General features: G+C 36.1%; 3 protein-coding genes across 5 annotated transcripts; 2 read left to right on the forward strand and 1 right to left on the reverse strand.

The window, feature by feature from the left end:
- The first annotated feature begins 892 nt into the window (after positions 1-892).
- On the forward strand, positions 893-6,888 carry LOC125201657 (Zn-dependent exopeptidases superfamily protein). The gene is made up of 14 exons (XM_048099862.2): positions 893-1,016; positions 1,207-1,589; positions 1,932-2,170; positions 2,577-2,733; positions 3,002-3,079; positions 3,301-3,375; positions 3,466-3,585; positions 3,972-4,124; positions 4,219-4,744; positions 4,843-4,999; positions 5,151-5,260; positions 5,399-5,511; positions 5,850-6,207; positions 6,291-6,888. The coding sequence occupies exons 2-14, from the start codon at positions 1,248-1,250 to the stop codon at positions 6,596-6,598; spliced, it is 2,736 nt and encodes a 911-aa protein (XP_047955819.1). The 5' UTR covers positions 893-1,016; positions 1,207-1,247; the 3' UTR covers positions 6,599-6,888.
- A 651-nt stretch (positions 6,889-7,539) lies between these two features.
- LOC125202122 (GCN5-related N-acetyltransferase 4, chloroplastic-like) lies at positions 7,540-10,042 on the forward strand. Of its 2 annotated transcripts, none has more exons than XM_048100464.2 (3): positions 7,540-7,939; positions 8,634-8,952; positions 9,590-10,042. In XM_048100464.2, the coding sequence occupies exons 1-3, from the start codon at positions 7,789-7,791 to the stop codon at positions 9,858-9,860; spliced, it is 741 nt and encodes a 246-aa protein (XP_047956421.1). In that variant the 5' UTR covers positions 7,540-7,788; the 3' UTR covers positions 9,861-10,042. The 2 variants fall into 2 exon arrangements, with proteins under 2 accessions (XP_047956421.1, XP_047956420.1); XM_048100463.2 differs by having other exon boundaries at positions 7,547-7,939; positions 8,634-9,027.
- Positions 10,043-11,401: 1,359 nt separating this feature from the next.
- Positions 11,402-14,495, reverse strand: LOC125202680 (auxin response factor 18-like). Of its 2 annotated transcripts, none has more exons than XM_048101130.2 (4): positions 14,416-14,495; positions 12,449-13,551; positions 11,824-12,368; positions 11,402-11,728 (listed from the first exon to the last, which is right to left on the reverse strand). In XM_048101130.2, the coding sequence occupies exons 2-4, from the start codon at positions 13,511-13,513 to the stop codon at positions 11,656-11,658; spliced, it is 1,683 nt and encodes a 560-aa protein (XP_047957087.1). In that variant the 5' UTR covers positions 13,514-13,551; positions 14,416-14,495; the 3' UTR covers positions 11,402-11,655. The 2 variants fall into 2 exon arrangements, with proteins under 2 accessions (XP_047957087.1, XP_047957086.1); XM_048101129.2 differs by lacking the exon at positions 14,416-14,495 and adding an exon at positions 14,069-14,409.
- Positions 14,496-19,140: the final 4,645 nt, after the last annotated feature.

Genomic DNA, 19,140 nt, shown 5'->3' on the forward strand with positions numbered 1-19,140 from the left:
AAATTCATATTGACTGAGCTTATTTGTGATTTCAAACACCAATGAAATCAGAAATACTATTCAAAAATGTGTTTAGATTCGGATCTTGATACACACCTTACTCTAAGAGACAGCCTTTCACAAATTTATTTAAAAATATATGACTCCTTGAATTTTTATACCTTTTTGGTCAATTTAATTTATGTAAAATTGAGCCAAGATTTTATACATGTAACATGTGTAATTAACTTGTTATTATGGCATAAACTTGAATATTTGAAGGAACTTTTGCGGCGCCGCAAATAGATATGATTACTTAATTTATTTTAGCCGAAATAATATTTATAACCTTAAAAAGTAGCATCCCAACTTTTAGTATAGATAAATCATTAATTATCAATAATTGAGAGGAGATATACATATTTAATTATCAATAATTGAGAGGAGATATAAACACATCAAAATAACCGGTACAAAAATTTAACACTCCCTTATCATTAGATTTTTTTGACTTTTCTATTTTGGACAATTATTACTATTATTATTAGGTTATTGTAATTTGTAAAAAATTCTATCCATAAACTATAAATATAACAAGTATAGTACATAATTTGTAAAAATCCATAAAAAATTGTAAAAAATCTATCCGTAACTATATATTTAAAAATAATATTATTATTACTATTATTATTTATTAAAATTCTTTCCAAAACTATAATCTTTTATTATTATTATTATTATTATTATTATTATTATTATTATTATTAATGATATTAGGCTTTTAGCTCTTCCCTATATTTATTTGTTGATATTTCGAGGAATAAATAAATGTAGATAAAAATAAATTAAAATTAGTTCTATGAACTATACGATGAACTCGAAGAGCATACGACGTCGTAGTGAGAGTTTTGACTTCGCAACTTATATTCCACAACTCCGAGCCAACAACGAGCTCTACTAACCGGAGCTCTCTATCTCTCTCGCCATCTCTCTTGATTTCGACCAAAAAAAAATCCACTGTCACAATCCCAATTCAGGTATTACTGTTTTCTCATGTTTGAATGATCGATACAAAGCACAATCCCATGTTTCAAAATTCTAAATTCTTGCCAATGTTGCCATGATTTTGTTAACACAAGAATTCAGCTCTGGGTTTTCTATTTTCAATACTTCTTTCCATGATTTTGATATAAAGCTGCAATCTTTATTCACAATTCGTGATTTCAGGATTATCTCAACTGAATTGACTGTGAACTGAGTTGAGGGGGATGAGACAGAGGGGTAAAGGTGCTTCTTTGAAGCCTAATTCAATTAGTTCTGCCGCAAATCAAGACAATAGTGGCGGAGAAGGGGAAAGTTCGTCAAGGGATAAGAATGTGGCTCTGATTGCTAAGAGGTCAAGTTATGTAGTGTTTACATTGTTTGTGTTGGTTATGTATGGGTCTTGGGGTGTGTATCACTACCAGTTTGAGAGCCTTCCTGCGCCCCTGGCGCTCGAGCATGTCGGGAAGAGGGGGTTCTCGGAGCATGAAGCCATGAAACATGTCGAAGCTCTGGCTCAGTTGGGCCCGCACCCCGTTGGTTCTGATGCTCTTGAGAGTGCTGTGAAGGTAGTTTCTTGGCATCTCATTCATGTCTGTTGAGTACCTCTGCTTGAACTTTAAGATTTTGTTGTTTCGAACTTTTGTTATTGCATATGCCGTATTTGTTGAGTTATGGAGCCCGAATGTAGTGATCATCCAACTTGTTTAGAACTTGATTTGAGATCTTACATGTTTCTTGTTTGTAGTCATGCTGTGCTAATTGGACTACTTATTTCCGTGTGTTTTTATTGCTTTAGTGATTGTGTTGTGCTAATTTCGTAACAGTGATGTATACAAGAAAACTTGCTTCAACCTGTTTTGTATTTGAGATTTTGATGCACAGCTTCAATTTCTCGTTTTCTGCTGCAGTATGTGACAGAAGCAGCAGAAATTATAAAGAAAACGGCTCATTGGGAGGTTAATGTGGAGGTTGATCGATTCCATGTAAAATCTGGTGCTAACATTATGGTTGGTGGACTTTTTAAAGGGAAAAGCCTTGTTTATTCAGATTTGGATCACGTTGTATTGAGAATCACACCAAAATATGTATCTGAAGCAGAAGAAAGAGCAATTCTGGTGTCCTCCCACATCGACACTGTTTTTGCAGGGTACATTTGCAATATGCTTTCAGTCTATATCATGTCTTGTAGTTTCTCCCGAGATCTGGTTTTCTAGTGTTTCTCGTATATGTTATCTTCTTTTATACTCCTAATAAACATCTCTTCTTCTAAAACTCACTAAAAGTCTATTCAAAACGGGAAATAGCTCGAGGGAATTTGTGATATATTATCTGGATAGACGTTGCACCCATCGATCCATCCTAATTGAATCCTAATTATGATTAAATGTTGATTGGGGGTTTGCCTTTCATGAACGATTTTAGTATTAAATGGCGACTTTTAGAAATTTGATTCAAATATGTAGTATTATTATTCGTTTTTTTTAACGACGGAGTCAGAAAGATAGCAGCAGAATTTCAAATATTCACTTCTTGTTTTGCCATTTGATTTTCAGGGAAGGGGCTGGCGATTGCAGTTCATGCGTGGCTGTTATGCTCGAGCTTGCTCGAGGAGTTTCTCAGTGGGCTCATGGATTCAAGAATTCTGTTATATTTTTATTTAATACCGGAGAAGAGGAAGGTTTGAATGGCGCTCACAGCTTTGTCACTCAGGTTCGTTAGCAACCAAGCTTTATTCGCATTCAGCTAATACAATTTATTGATAATTCACCCACTACCTTAATAAATAGAGGTAGTCCAATTTCATTTGCCAAAATTTTTCCAAAGAAATTTAATGATATAAAGGAATATGAGAATTTATGAAAATTCCGAGTTTCTTATGTAAAAAGTAGATGAGGTGTAGTATAAATTTTTTTGTGGAACCTGAAGTTTCAATTCTCTGGAGCAATAGTTATATCAACGAAGCGTATATTTTATGCAGCATCCTTGGAGTGATACAATAAGAGTAGCTATCGATTTGGAAGCAATGGGCATAGGCGGCAAATCTAGTATTTTCCAGGTATAATCTATACTCGAGAAAAACACTTATTCTTATCTTTGTTCTTCCAATGGCTCGTTGTAACTATATATCTATCGACACATTCCTATAGACTCACTCGTAATCTATGTAAATTATAACATTGCTCATTTCAGTCGATAAAAATAAGCTATATTGCTTTCATAAACTCGCTCCTTAGTGGATCATATTCCTTTTTGATGTGTTGGTTGTTTTTTTAACAGGCTGGTCCTAATCCTTGGGCAATCGAAAACTTCGCTGCCGTAGCAAAGTACCCGTCAGCTCAAATCGTTGCTCAGGTTTGTTGGAAAACTGAAATAATTTGGAATTATCTCGTCTGCATAACCAAAATTAGTGCTCCCTCCTTACCATATATCTGAATGCTGCAGGATATTTTTTCTTCGGGGGCTATTAAATCAGCGACTGATTTTCAAGTCTACAAAGAGGTCGCGGGGCTTTCAGGTCTTGACTTTGCATACGTAGATTATACCGCTGTATACCATACCAAGGTAATATGCAAAACTATGCTGCAACTACAACTAAATTAGGCTTCCTACTAAAGGATGTCGTTTAGTGTGCAATTGAGAGCAAAATTGAAATGTACATTAATCGAATCTTATCAAAATAATTCTTAGTTGCACACTAAACAATGATGTTTAATCTTTCTCTATGGGATTTTAGTCAATATCGGTGCCCCACGTCATCTTTTTGGTCCATGTAGACGTTCACTTCATCTTTCCCGTGGCCAGAAAAATTAGGGAAAGCCCCAATTGCATATATTATAAATTGCAAAATTGCAAAATTGCAAAACTCGAGATAAAGTTCATGATTTATTTTGCAATTTCCCCTCTATTTATTACAATGCGAGCTTGAGTAACGCCACTTTCTAATGCAGAACGACAAGTTAGAACTATTGCAACCTGGTTCTCTTCAACATCTTGGAGAAAATATGCTCGCATTCTTGCTTCGTGCAGCCGCCTCCCCTAGCCTTCCAGAAAACAAGGCCATGGAATCCAACGAGGAGAAAGCAATATATTTTGACATTCTGGTATCTTTATCACCTCTTGTTACACATATTTCTTCACTAACACTTTTATATATACGCCAATCTAAATTATTGTCTGACTCGTGATTCCTAATAGGGAACATACATGGTCACGTTTCGCCAGCGCTTTGCCAGCATGCTTTACAATTCGATAATCATGCAGTCCCTTTTGTTATGGACTACGTCGTTGTTGATGGGTGGTTCTTCTGCTATCATATCGTTGGCCCTAGGGTGTTTGAGTCTCGTGCTAATGTGGATATTTTCCATTAGTTTTTCCGTAGCCGTTGCCTTCGTTCTCACCATCATATCATCCTCACCCGTGCCGTATGTCTCCTACCCATGGCTGGCACTTTGTCTCTTCGGCGCGCCTGCTCTCCTCGGAGCATTCACCGGTCAACACGCCGGTTATATTATCCTCGAATCTTATTTGGCACGTACTTTCTCCGAAAGAAGGAGAAATTTACCTGCTAATTTGCGGACCACTTTGGCGAAGTTAGATGCAGAGAGATGGATCTATAAATCTGGTTTGGTGCAATGGTTCGTGCTCTTGATGCTCGGAAATTACTACAAGATCGGTTCTTCTTATCTAGCTCTTGCTTGGCTAGCGTCACCTGCATTTGCTTGTAAGTTTCCTTGACAGCCGAGGCACATCCCGGCAATAATTATATCCTAATTGTGATTATACCGTTCCTAATCAATCTTCTTCTTCTGGTATGTCTAGATGGTTTTCTCGAAGCAACATTGTCTCCAACGAGGCTGCCAAAGCCGCTCAAAACCGCGACAATTTTAATCGGATTGTCCGTGCCCCTTCTACTGTCTTCCGGCATGGTTATTAGGTTGTCAGCTACTATAATGGGAACCTCCATTCGTTTTGTAAGGTAATAGCTCCGGGATCTCTCTCGTTATCATTCTTTTTATTCTCTTCTTGTGTCTCGTTTCCTTCATCGTATAGATGTATTGAGACACGTATTAATGAGTTCCTGCAAGTGTTAAAAGATAAAATGACCATTCGTACCCTTATCGTTGCAGGAATCCCGGTGCTAGCCCCGACTGGCTGGGAAATGTCATTCTTGCTGTATTCATTTCTGCAGTAGTGTGTTTGGCGTTGGTGTATCTACTGTCGTATATTCACATATCAGGTACCCGATGCACTGCTATTTCGCTCGTCTCAACTTTTGTGAACGGTTTTCCATCCGAAAAATATATATTTCTATCACAACAAGGATGGTGAAATTCTGAAAGGTTTATACTAAAGATCCTATGCGCTTCTTCTCTAGGTGCAAAAGTACCGCTTGTCGTTGCTACGAGTAGTCTGCTCGTGCTATCTCTAGTTGCCGTGTGGGGAGGCGTCGTCCCACCTTTTACGGATAATATAGCTAGAGGTGTCAACGTAAGTGTTTATGTAACCATCAAAGAATGTTAATTTATTTTGATAACGAGTCCATCTAGAGTAAAACCGAGACGACACTGGAAAAACCGAATCTTAAGTAGTCAGTTTGGTTTCGGGTGAATTGATCCAAGATTGAACCATTCAGCCGAAACTGAAGCGACTACTTAAAGATTTGGTTATTCCTAGGCCGAATCGACCCAAAACCGAACCTTAGATTCGGTCGAAATTGCAAAAAATCCTACCCATCTGTTTGGTCAGGGTTTTGACAGACCGATCACGTGGTAAAGTGACAAAAAAAAGAAGTAACCGTAATATCCTAACGTTTTCATGGTGTCCAGGTCGTACATGTCGTGGATGCAACACGAGTAAAAGGTGGAGATCTCGAACCGGTCTCGTACATTTCAATGTTCTCGACGACTCCCGGAAATTTGATCAAGGAGGCCGATCATATCGGAGAAGGATTTGCTTGTGGAAGGGATAGATATTCAGATTTCGTTACATTTTCCGTCAACTACAGTTGCTGGATGGACAAAGGCGCCCGAACCGGCTGGCTGAAATCCGACATTCCGTCGATTCATGTTGCAAAGGATACGAGAGGAGAGAACCGAGAGACTCAAGTTGTCATCGATACCACAATTTCTACTCGCTGGTCTCTGGCGATCAACACCGGAGAAATCGAGGACTTCCAGCTGAAAGGTATATGCTCTCTCATCTGCAACTCAACAGACACATCGCGCCACTCATTCCGTTTTTAACACATTGTCTCGTCTCGTATACAGATGCGGACTCCGATGAGCTGATTCCGCTTGGTGAGAAGAGCAGTGTGGATGGATGGCACACCATACAGTTCTCGGGCGGGAGGAAGGCGCCGACCAAGTTTCACCTCTTGTTGTTCTGGTCGGGGAACAGCACATGGACGACCAGTGCCGGAGACGAGCAGCTCCTGAGGCTCAGAACGGACGTGGACAGATTGACACCGCCAATGGAGACCATTCTCCGGAAGCTCCCACGGTGGTGCTCCCTCTTTGGGAAGTCGACGTCTCCCCACACGTTGGCGTTCCTGAGCAGTCTACCGGTGTCGTTTTAGGCAACGGAGAGAAATCAGCAGCCGCTATAATCCTCACACGCACCTCGTTTGAATCGATCGTGATCGTTATTGTGCCGACACGAATGGTCATGCTGCGTGAATCACAGATAGATTGTTATCGAGTCGACACTAATGGTTGGGAATGATGATTCTTACTTGTTTTTTACATTAGATAGTGAAGGGAAAAAAAAGAAGAAAAATAAACTATTTAGATGAGTTTTAGTTTTTTAAGTGTGTTTTTTATAATTTTTTCAAATGATCAATAATAGTTTTTCATATATTTCTATTTACTCCAAAGCTGTGATAACAAAAATCCTAACCTATCTATTGGATGAAATGAAAGTCTCTTACCAATTAAGTCGTGATCGTCTATTATATTTCCGACACATTACGAGTAGGTACATTTCAAAGCTTGTTTCGATAAATTCTATATCTCCAAACCTTGTCCTTGCCACCGCTCCTGCTCTGATTTCTATAGGACTCTTGGATTTCACATATTCCTTCCATCCCACAAGAATATGTACTATTTCATTTTTAGTCTGTTTTACAAGAATATGCACATTCCAATTTTGAAAATACTTTTCTTTCTAATGGAGGGGGACTTATTCCCCACTAATAATACTTTAATTACTTTTTATCTTTACATCTCTTTTACTTTACCAATTCCGTAAAGTGTATATTATTTGGGGACGGAGGGAGTATTTCTTGAGCAATAGAACTTCAAGTTGGACCAAGATTTTGAATCAATTAGTGATGATTAGAAATCTAAATAGACATCAAATATCAAGCCAAATTTTCAATCAACACAGAGTAGAGCCAAAACAGCAATATTAGATTAATCAAGAAATGTCTTTTTCTCAATCAAAAAGATATCCTTCTTAAATCTATGAATAGTAGTACTCTGTTCAGATATTTTTAAAAGAGCAGTAAAATTGGACAGGCACAGAAAATACATATCAGTAAGATTTACAAATTTACAATTGTCAGTTATCTACCAAAACCAACCGCTTCAGCTAAGCCCTCTCTCTCTCTATCTCTTGAATTCTTTATCAAGAAGCCATTTCAGAAAAGCAGTGAAGAGGAAGAAGAATCCCAAAATCTGGGATTTTTAGATAATTTAGGAGAGATTGCTTTTGTTGTGGGGTTTCCCTGAGAGAGAGAGAGAGAGAGATTGCAAGAATTGGTGAGAAATGCAGACAGTAACAACAGTGGTGAATTGCAGCAGCTTCAGTCCCAATCTCTGTCTCAAAATCAAGAATTTCAAGCCTCAGTCTTTTTCCACTTCTTCCAAGATTTTGAATTGTGAAATTCCCCACTCTCCTTCACCTCCACACTTGTTGGGTATGATCAAAATCCAATCTTTTTATCTCCCTCTTCTTAGTGGAGAAATCTATCAACAAAATTTTGATTAAATTCCTTCTGTTTTGTTGTTTTTGACTGATATTTTCTTGATTGCATATGATGAAATTGCATGTTGTCATTTATTGTGTGGCTATTTGATGCCTGGCTGATATTGTGTTACAGATTTTGGGATTTTTAGTGTTTTGATTATTAATTTAGTGGATTGATATTGTCTGACTATATGAGCAAAATTATACTACCACTGAATTCAATTTAGAAAGCTTAGAAATGCAAAAAAAAAAGGTTGTTACACATTGGTTAGAGATCGTGAATATGTCGAAAATCAGCATAATTTCAAGGCTTTATTCGATTTTCGTGCTTTTCTAAGGTTTAGAACTCTTGAAAGTAGACAGAGTAGTGAGTTTCTTTGATAGTACTGCTTATCGAGTTTGTTAGGAAACAAGGTGGAAATGTCCGTTCGTTGTATAGAGGAGACGAGCTCGTTTATGCCCTCACGTATCGGAATTAGTTTCATAGCAAAACATGCTTTGTGATGTGTGGTTTTGGAGATTCTATGATTGGAGAGAATCAAGAGAAGAGATGTGTGGTTGAGGAGTTCGTTTTAAGATGTAACGTTGCTCCATTTCAAATGCTCGTCTCTCTAAGCTCGTTTATGGGGAGATTCACTTTGCAGGGCTTTGCAGGGCAAGTCAAGTGGCTGAGTTGTTCCCGACAATGTCTCCTGAGATTGTTGTCCGGGAGGCCAGGATAGAGGACTGTTGGGAAGTGGCGGAGACGCACTGCAGTTGCTTCTTTCCCGAGTACTCGTTCCCTCTGGACTTTGTGCTGCGATTCGACAGGCTCGTTGGCATGCTGTTTGGGTTCTCGGTGCCTAAGGGCTGCGAGAGAACCTGCCTGGTGGCCGTGATTGGTTCTGGTGAGGACGAGTTCTATATAGGGAGCGATGATTTCAAAATCGGAGGTCTTGAGGGGAAGATTAGTCTGAACAAAGGGTACGTTGCTGGTATACTTACTGTAGATACTGTAGCCGATTTTTTACCAAGAAAGGGACCTCTTCGACTGAGGAGGTAAGTGTTTTCAATACTTGTCTATCTTCGTTGAACATATAGCTCGGTTTATTTCTCTTGCCTTACGACTGAGTGGTTATCTGCTCGGGTCTATAGAAGTTTGGAGATCATTGAACTATTCATAATTTACTATTGGAAACAGTTTAGCTCATGGTTCTCGTTGTCGAGAAGATACTCACTTAACTAGGAAGACAAACCGGAACAAGCAAGAATTCACTATTAGAAGTTACAAATGTTGCTATATCACGAAGAATTGTGGTTCTCGATTAGTGTCAACTACTTCGTTGAGAAACTAGAGACGTAAATCTTTAAGTACGCGTACATTGTACGGGTATGAATAGGCCATCTCGTGACTTTTGTTGATCCTAATTTCGTATTCCTCTTACATTCAAACTGATCTACACGCCTCGTGTAATAACATTTAAGTCGCCCCAACACATTCCTTTGCACGACACTATCCATATGTCCGATCCTCGCAACTTTCCATTGTAGCGATCTCATGAATTTTCGCAATTCTTCTCCAAAAAATGTGGAAAATTGATAGAAAACTTATTGTGGACAGGAGAGGAGTTGCATACATATCGAACGTTGCTGTGAGGGAGAAGTTTCGCAGAAAGGGGATTGCAAAGCGGCTAATAGCCAAAGCTGAGGCAAAGGCCAAGACGTGGGGATGTCGTGCCATTGCTTTGCATTGTGATCTCAGCAACCCGGAGGCCACGAGGCTCTACACTAGCCAGGGCTTCAAGATCATAAAGATCCCGGACGGGGCCAACTGGCCCCACCCGAGGCTTTCGGGCGACGTGAAGTTCAACTTCATGATGAAGCTCCTCTAACTCCAAACTAAACTCTCCTGAGTAATATTTAGGTAAGAAGGTTTTTTTTTAAATATACTTGATTTTTATTGTTAAAAAATTGCCAAAAAATGAATTACATGGACTGGGGATAAGATGTATATATTGTATACAATTTTGGTGGTGGAATGTAGTGATTAAAATATAAATTCGACTAAATCAAACATAGTCCAATATCAAAAAATTTGATTTAATCGAACTCTTGGGCCTTACAGAAATATTTTAAATTTTTTAAAAGTAGTTTCAATTAAATTAAAATTCATTTATTGGGACTTTTTATTAAAATAGTTGGGATGGGCCCTTTTGGTTTTGAGCTACATACCAATTTTTTGTTAAAAAAAAAAAAAAAAAAAAAAATCCACCAATTTTTTGGAAAAAAATGTTACTACCAAATTAGGCCCTAATTTTGTATTTCCCTATAAATTTAAGAACGGCAACAAAAGTTTTAATGCAGAAAATTGGGATTTGAGACTTTCTTCACAAAAAATATTCTCTTAAATGAATGTATTCATGCTTGGATAGTAGAAATTGAAGAATATACAGTATATTTCAATTCTAGTATGTCAACTTGAGGAGACTTTCTACGTCGAAAATATTCTATCAAACAAATGTATTAATGATTGGATGGTGGAAATTGAACAACATATAGGTCAAGTCTTTGGGGAAAATAGGAGCTGAGTTAGCAGAGAAAAAAAAAACAAATCCAAAAATGATTTTGTGGAAATTGAAGAATGTATAGGCCAATTCTAGTATGTCAACTTGGGAAAAATTCAAGCTGAGTTGCTAGAAGAAAACATAACAAATCCCAACCACTATATATTCTTATTTATTTTTTCCTTTTAATTTCAACAGTCACATGCACCAACTAGTTGAAATTTTCTAAGTAGTTTGCACCGTTGTTCATTATTCACATGTTCCTATTTGGCTGGACCAATTTATAAATGGTATAAGTAAATTTTTTATAGTATATCTTATTATGTTGTACCAACAAATCATTGATTGCACAAACAGCTGTTAATGCTATGATTAAAACCAATCTGACACTCTGATGAGTATATTCATTATCATGTTTCCCATATAGTATATTAATAAGAATATTCACTAAAAAATACTTCATTTGTCTTGAGTAATTATTTTTAGACATATGATTTTAAAAAGTTGTAATAGATTAAATTATTATAAAATAGAATTAAAAAATAAAATATAAAAGAGAAAACGAAATCTAAGTGGAAGAGAAAATAAAATAAAATAAAAGGATAAAAAAATATTTTATTTTTTGTCATAATAAAGACTCAAATTATGTGGGTCATTCTGATACGACTCAAGTAACGTAGGATTGGAGAACATTAAACTAATCAAGAGTGTTTATAAAGAATGGTAGATTGCAAAAATGTTCATAAAAAAAATTGGTAACATTTCAAGAGTTATTTGATGGTAGATTTAACCGAAAATGGTGAACTATGGTAGCATAATTAATTATTGACATCAAAATAAATCCCTCATTTCACACAAATTCTCTGAAATTCATCAAACATCTAAAAATAATTCTTGCATAAATCATGGCATCATAAACACTTCACAACACCATAAAACACAACTGAATTAGTAAGACATTTCTTCTACAATCAATAATTCAGGGGTTCGAGATAGAAAAAATAACATAAACCCTTCCCAAAAATGCTAAATTTTCAAAGCTTTCATAGTTCATATAGAAAGTAAAGCTACAACTGTAGTTAACCAAATTTTATGATCTAACGTTAAAAACGGATCGATATCTTCACTCGTTACCGTCATTGTCGTTGCTCGCATCCGTTAGAATCGTAAGCCTCCTTGCTTTCGTCGCGCAATCGCTGCAAGAAGTTGAAAGAAGTTAGTAATGAGAGCAATGGTGAGTTATTAATATGATAAATCGTGCAAGCACGAAAAATAGGTGTCGTGTTCTTGCCTTTCCACCGGAGAAGCGGTTCCCTCAGGCATCGCATTCACGGAGCAACTCTGAGAGATTTGTTGCTCCGTCAAAATTGGCTGACCGAATAGAACGAAAGTAGGTGTATTAGCCACGTTTTTTCCTTCGTTAGGTTTCTTTAGATGTTGGACAGAGCTCTCTGTTTCTGGATGATGAGGCGAGGCGTTGGAGGGGACAAACTTAGGAAGCTCGCTGCCATAATCGAGCGGCTTGAAGTCGAACGGACGAAGTCCCAATTGCAGCTTATTGAGGTGGAGATCCGACGAAGATAACACGAATTGAGCATGCCTGGCTCCCTGTATGCCGGTAGAGATGTTGTCGGGTAAACAACACAAGGGACTGCTTGGACTGAGTGGATTGTTGAGCAGCATCGATAGATATTCCGAATGTTGTCGAGGCCTCTTGTTCGTTGGCGAGAACGAGAACGGGGAGAGATGGATTGACGGAATACTCGATACCAACTCAACCAACCAAGGGTTAACGCGCTTAACATTCTGTAGCAAGTCGGGCTCGTCCCATGCCACCTAAGTAGAAAAAGTCAAAATCAAAATCAACTCAAAGTTTATACGAATCGAAGTGACAAAGGGCGGAGCAGATTAGCTACCTGAAGGATTCGCCAAGGAGAATTAGGCCAGTGGATCGGATCATCGAGTTGCACAGACGAAATAGTTCCCATGAACCAGCTTATCCGAGATGAATCTTCCGTTTCGAACGCCATCTTGAATCTGATACCGGGACACCACTGCACCCTCATCGCAGCCCTCACTGCCGACGCCTTGACCACAAACTCCGGCGTGCTTGCACGCGGATAGTAGGCGACCTCGAATGGCCGGGCACTGGCAGCGAGACTCACAGCTTCAATCACAGATTCGGCCTTTACGTTACATTTCTCCTTCGCCTCACTCGAAAAACCATACAAACCCGACCTGCCGCCGCTGGCAGCCCCCACGTTCCACCCAGATGAGACCTCGGGCCCGCCCCCGATCCCCACCTTGGCCCTACGTATACCCACACAAAGCTCCCCATTCTCCGACCTCAAAAACACAATCGAATCCCCCGCCAAAAGCTTCTTCTGGTTCACGAAATTACTCCAACCAGTGGTCAACAAATGCCTCCTAGGCGTCCCCCGATAGATATGCCTAAACTTCCACACCGCACCGTGCACATCCTTCGCCAAGATCGTCTGCACCGGCGGCTCAGCCGTGTAGTCCAGCCTCGGAAATATAGTCTCCGCGCAGTACCTCGGAACAGAGAACCCCCCACCGTTGTTCGCATCTGACTGCGTCAACGTCTTAGCAAACGAATTTGGCTTCTCCTTATCCTCCCCGTTCCTATCAAACCCCAGCAATCCGACCCCGTCATCAACCTCACATTCCCCTCCTCTCAAAGGGACCAGCCCCATTTTCGCATAAACCTCATCCGTCCCCGCATCGGCCAGATACCTAATCGACGCTACCCTACACGGCACAAGGGACGAAATCCGGGGAAAACTACGAAAATCGACATTCTTAGCAGCATGCTCAACATGGCCCTGAGGGAAGTAATACACATTGGAATTCAATGGTGGAATTTGAGCCATTCCACCAGCACAAGCATGCCATAATTGAGGATCCAAATTGTTTTCCAACTGATTCATGGGCTTCTCCAATGAATGCATAATATCAATCATAATTCTCAGCTAAAATCATAAAAATTCTAGCAAAATCTCTGCACAAACAATAATATAGCAAAGATTAAAGACATGATTAGCCAATAATTTTCAAATAAACACACTATTTCTGCAAAAAAAATCCCAAAAAATGACATCCCACACATAAAACTCAACACAATCAATAGAAAACCTCCATAAATATCTGCATAAACAATAATACAGCAAAGATTAAAGACATAAGCAGCCAATAATTCAAACAAAAATCCTATTTCTGGAAAATAAAAAATCCAAAAAATGACAATACAAACACAATCAATAGAAACCCTCCATAATTTTTTTGCATAAACAATAATAAAGCAAAGATTAAAGGCAAAATTAATCCAGATACCCAAGAAATGGCACTAACACAATCAATTCATAAACAATAATACAGCAAAGATTAATGCACAATTAGCCAAAATTTCAAAAAAGAAATCATTTTTTTCAATTGGATCAAACCCCAGATCAAAAATCAATCACAGAAACAGAGGAAATTGAAATTGAAAAAAAAAAGTAAAATGAAAGTGAACTTACCCACAAAGATTTAAGATTTGTGTTGTTGAATGAAATTGGAGAGAAACTTGACTTGTGTGTGAGTGTGTTTTCTGCTTTCACCTTATCTAGTCTGGGGGAAAAGCAAAAGGAGGTCAAATCAAGGGGGAATTGAATTGAATTGAGGAGTTAAAACTTGAAGGAAAAGCAAAAGGTGAAGAATGAGTGGTGGTTGGGTGTGTAGCGCTTTTACACAGCATAAAACTGTAAACTGAATTTGTGTTGAGTGAGAGAGAGGAGAAGATTTAAGAGAGATGGGGACAGACACAGACAAGAGACAAAGACACACACAACACACAGTGAGTACAGAGTGGAGGAGAGAGAGACACCTGAGATTGAAGCTTCGTTTGCCGACCAGAGGTGGCAGAGGGAATTGATTTTCACAAATTGAGGTAAGAATTAGAGCCTATTTATAATGTACTCATTTTATCCCGACTTAATTGAGGCGTATTTTCGATGCGAAGATAAAATATTAGAGATATTATCTTCACTCGTTGCATCTTAATTAGAGCGTACTCCGTATTTATTAGAGATATGATTTTCATCCGTCAGCATCTTAATTGGGGCTTATATTCGCAAAGATAAAGTATTGGAGATATTGTTTTAACTCGTCGCATCTTAATTCAAGCATACTCCGTATTTATTAGAGATATGATTTCCATCGTCAGCATCTTAATTGGGGCGTATTTTCGATGCGAAGAATAAAGTACTGCGAGAAATTATTTCCATTCATCACCATCTTAATTGGGCGTAATTTCGACGCGAAGAATAAAGTATTAGAGAAATTATTTATGTCTGTCGCATCTTAGTTGGGACATATTTTCGATGCAAGGAATAAAGTATTGGAGAAATTATTTCTATATGTCGCATCTTAGTTGGGGGTATTTTAGACGCGGGGAATAAAGTATTGGAGAAATTTATTTTCATTCGTCGCATTTTAATTGGGGCGTATTTTCTACGCGTAGAATAAAGTATGAGAAATTATTTCCATCCGTCGGCATCTTAATTGGGGCGTATTTTCGACGCGAAGAATAAAGTATTTGAGAAATTATTTCCATTTGTCGCACCTTAATTGGGGCGTATTTTCGACGCAAAGAATAAAGTACTACGAGAAATTATTACCATCCGTCAGCATCTTAATTGGGGCGTATTTTCGATGCGAAGAATAAAGTATTGGAGAAATCATTTCCATCCGTCAGCATCTTGATTGGGTGTATTTTCGACGTGTAGAATAAAGTATTAGAGATATTATTTCCATCCATCGCATCTTACTTGGGGCGTAATTTCAACGCAAAAAATAGAGTATTAAAGAAATTATTTTCATCCGTCACATCTTAGTTTGGGCGTATTTTCAACACGAAGAATAAGTATTAGAGAAAAAAAAGTGTCATTCTTTAGTGTTCAAATAAATGACTTTACTAACTTAAGACCGCTCAAATCAAAGACAACTCAATTAACTTGTGACGAAGGAAGTACTATATTTTTTATTATATATACACAAATTATTTTTTTAAAATTAGATTTTAATCAAATAATATTTTAAAATATTTCTAATATATTTAAAAGAATTTTCTGATATTTTTCGATTTTTTTATATTTTGGTTCTCCTCACATTTAGTTATAAAACATTTGGAATTTCAAACTTCTAGTTTTCGGTAACTATTTCAAGGTGAGGTCGAATTTGTAATATCTGAATTTAGATTTCTAATTAGGTTAAAATTGGCAAATTTTGCTCTGAAATCCTAATGCTCCCCTCGCATTCCAAATGATTTGATATGTTTTGTTGAAAATATTGTCATTAATTTGTTAATTACAAACTAATGTGAGGATTTTTGTGAAAGTTTTAGTAAGAGGTATTTAAATAAATATTTTAGAAGTTAATTATATATTGTGAATTCGGGATATGTACTGTATTTATAGCTCTTTATGTTAGCGAGGTACAATTATTTTTATTTGCGTGTTATTTAATGAAATGTAAATTTATTACTGAATTTACGGTGTATGTTTCAGGGGAGTGTTATATTGCTAACTCAATGCTTAATTGCTAACTACAACTCAATAATAGCCATTAGATATTTAAATTAAAGGCCTAGATCATTAACCACAAAATGTCAATACGATCAACAAAAAACGTCAATAAGGCTATATGATTAATTCCAATAAAAATCAATAGGGGTATTAATGTCAAGTTAGTTATAACTAACTTTTAAAAGAAATCCCAAAACTTTAAATTCATATAACATATATCAAATTAAAGATAATTTTATAAGGATTCCAACGATATACTACATGCATATGTTCCGACGTCAAAATTTGAAAAAAAAAATCTAGAATTTTCTTATTTTTCGTACACAGGCTAATGTCAATACAGCTAAGATAATATGTCAATATAAAGCATATACAATGTCAATCCTAAATTTATGTTGACATTCTCAAAGCATTGTGTTGATATTTTTGAAACACTATATTGACATTTTCATCCAAAACCCTAATTTGGCGTTTTTTTAATTCTTTTTCGATTTAATTAATAAAAACGAAAATTACACGTGGCAAATTGTAAACCACACGTCTTTTAAAATCACGTGGCCTTATATTAGTTGTAGTTAGCAATTAAATGATGAGTTAGCAATTGATCACTCCCCGTATGTTTCATGTGTATAATATTTCTATGTTTAATGTATTGCTTTATTAATATAGCTAATAGAACCCCCACTATAGTTTTTTTTTTTTTAAGGAAAATGAAGGTATTTCGAATATTTTCTTATCAATTACTTAAATGGGTGAGAAACACCACTAGATTATCAATTACAAATAATTATTGGTCTCGAAACAAAACTCAATTTTGAGAGATGTGCATATAGAATTTATATTTAAAACACCAAATCGAATTAAATGTTATATCCCTTTTTATTAGTAATTTACTTTAGCCTATATTTTAATATATTATGTGTGAAGCATATTTCCTAATTTCCAAAAAAAAAGTAATAACAATTTATTAAATATTGCTGCCTTTTAAACATGATGATAAGACAACTCAATGAAAAATTCAATAACTTAGGCTTCTAGTACAATAATGTTTTAATCTCAATAAGAACTTTTTTCTGTGAAATTAATTAATGACTACGAAAGTTCAAATAACAATAATAACAACTTCGATGGTTGTCTCTAAGCATTGATGTGTGAATCAATGATTGACACGTGTTTGTATCATTAAATTTGTACAGTTAATAGCAATTAATGGAATAACCAATTATTTATTAGAACGATTGACCTAATTGTTGTAAGTAATTAGTCAATACACCTATGTTAAATCAATTTATTTTTCCATTCAATCCTGAAAATGATCCAATTAACTTTTAAACGTCATTCTAATGGTTCGTAGACATCAAAGTAATAAAAAAATTATATGTAAAAAGAGATATTTCGGATTCAATCATTATCAATTTATAGGTCAAAAATTCAAATCACCTATCTTAATTTAAATAGTACAATGGGTATGTAGGATGAAAAAAAAATTGTGCACGGATCCAATTTTATTTGAAAATTCAATGAGTGGTCTATAAAAATATACAGCCCTCCCTATGTTCCAATTAAGTTTAGTCACTTTTTTCCTTCACTTATTTTGAAAAAAATCTTAATAAATAGTTAAACTAAATATATAGTAAAGTAAAAGTAGAAATAATGTAGATAAGAGTGTTAACTACATTATTTTCACTTTTCTTCACTATATATCCAGTTTAACTATTTATTAGTACGACTTTTTCAAAATGAGTGTAAAAAAAGAAGTGACTCAACTTAGTTGGAACGAAGGGAGTATTAATTTTATTTTTAGGTAATCATTATAAGAATCAATTATTGAATAAATAAAATAAATGATCTAGCTCCTAGATAATGCTCTCTGATAATCAATCTGAATCAAGTTGCATATCTCTAAAACCATCCACAAGTTAGAGATATTATATTTTAATTTTACCAAATTACATAACTTTTTTTGGAATATGTAAGTAACAAACAACTCATAAAGAACAAGTTAATGGGCCATTAGCATAGGGGTACAAGATAAGCCAAAAGAACCATCATTTTAGAATATTTAGTTTTTTTCTCCTTTTCATTTTAACTTTTTATTTTCATTAAGTGGTTAAATTGGTTTAATATTCGAGAACATACAAGAAATTATATAATTGGTATGGTATTCGAGTAACATAAAGGAAATTATATAGTTGGTACTTGGTATAGCAAGTGACCTTGTAATTAATTAATTTAAAAATCAACCACTATCTACTAGGTCGATTTATCTATCGAAAATACCCAAATATTGGCCATAATTTCCTTAAAAAAAAACTAAAATACAATTTCAATAACCCTAAAGTAAATTAATATATCAATAATTAAACAATTTCCCTAAACCATTTAAATAAGCGGTTAGCCGGTCGGAGGTTAGGGTTCCATATAATTTTTTGCTTTTGGATTGAGAATAAGTTATAATTCGTTGTTAATTACGTTGTACATGGTTAATTAGTTTGTTTCTTGTTGTTGTTTTACTTAATTAATTAAGCCCATTGACAAGATTTGTAGTGTTAAAACCAATGATGGATGTGATTATGTGGGAGATTAAACTAATTTAATTACCGTGATAATTTGATATTATATCTCAAAGTGAGATAGAGATGTCAATTCAACCCGAAACCCGTGGGTCGGCTCGAATAGTCCGGTAAAATGAGTGGGTTAGGGCTATAATTTTATAACCCGAATACAAAACGGGCTAAACGGGTTGGCCCGAATGGGTTGACGGGTTAAACGGGTTGGCCCGACGGATTGCAACTTTTAATTAAAAAATATTAAGTTTTAGGGATTTTTTGTATTTTTAAATTTCATGTGATACAATCATTAGTCTTTTTCAATCTGCATTCTACACGTTTCTACTCAATCCCACACTATCAACTTTCTAGTTCAACCTCAACTCTTTATTACATCATCCCATCACCTGCCATTATTGTTGTACTACCACCAACGCCAAAATTAAGAATTAACCCATCAAAATCTCATTATATTTA

The sequence above is a fragment of the Salvia hispanica genome, chromosome 2 (assembly GCF_029641045.1).
Source record: "Salvia hispanica isolate PSC_SH4W2 chromosome 2, Shi_PSC_v1, whole genome shotgun sequence".
Lineage (NCBI taxonomy): Eukaryota > Viridiplantae > Streptophyta > Magnoliopsida > Lamiales > Lamiaceae > Salvia > Salvia hispanica.

Excerpts from the sequence above, each read along its gene's own strand:
- LOC125202122 (XM_048100463.2), top strand. The coding sequence starts at position 7,789 with ATGCAGACAGTAACAACAGTGGTGAATTGCAGCAGCTTCAGTCCCAAT. Across the intron at positions 7,940-8,633 it reads TTCACCTCCACACTTGTTGG|GGCTTTGCAGGGCAAGTCAA; the intron begins GTATGATCAAAA and ends TTCACTTTGCAG. Across the intron at positions 9,028-9,589 it reads GGACCTCTTCGACTGAGGAG|GAGAGGAGTTGCATACATAT; the intron begins GTAAGTGTTTTC and ends TATTGTGGACAG.
- LOC125201657 (XM_048099862.2), top strand. The coding sequence starts at position 1,248 with ATGAGACAGAGGGGTAAAGGTGCTTCTTTGAAGCCTAATTCAATTAGT. Across the intron at positions 1,590-1,931 it reads CTCTTGAGAGTGCTGTGAAG|TATGTGACAGAAGCAGCAGA; the intron begins GTAGTTTCTTGG and ends TTTCTGCTGCAG. Across the intron at positions 4,125-4,218 it reads CAATATATTTTGACATTCTG|GGAACATACATGGTCACGTT; the intron begins GTATCTTTATCA and ends GATTCCTAATAG.
- LOC125202680 (XM_048101130.2), bottom strand. The coding sequence starts at position 13,513 with ATGATTGATATTATGCATTCATTGGAGAAGCCCATGAATCAGTTGGAA. Across the intron at positions 12,369-12,448 it reads CTCCTTGGCGAATCCTTCAG|GTGGCATGGGACGAGCCCGA; the intron begins GTAGCTAATCTG and ends TTTTCTACTTAG. Across the intron at positions 11,729-11,823 it reads ACCGCTTCTCCGGTGGAAAG|CGATTGCGCGACGAAAGCAA; the intron begins GCAAGAACACGA and ends AACTTCTTGCAG.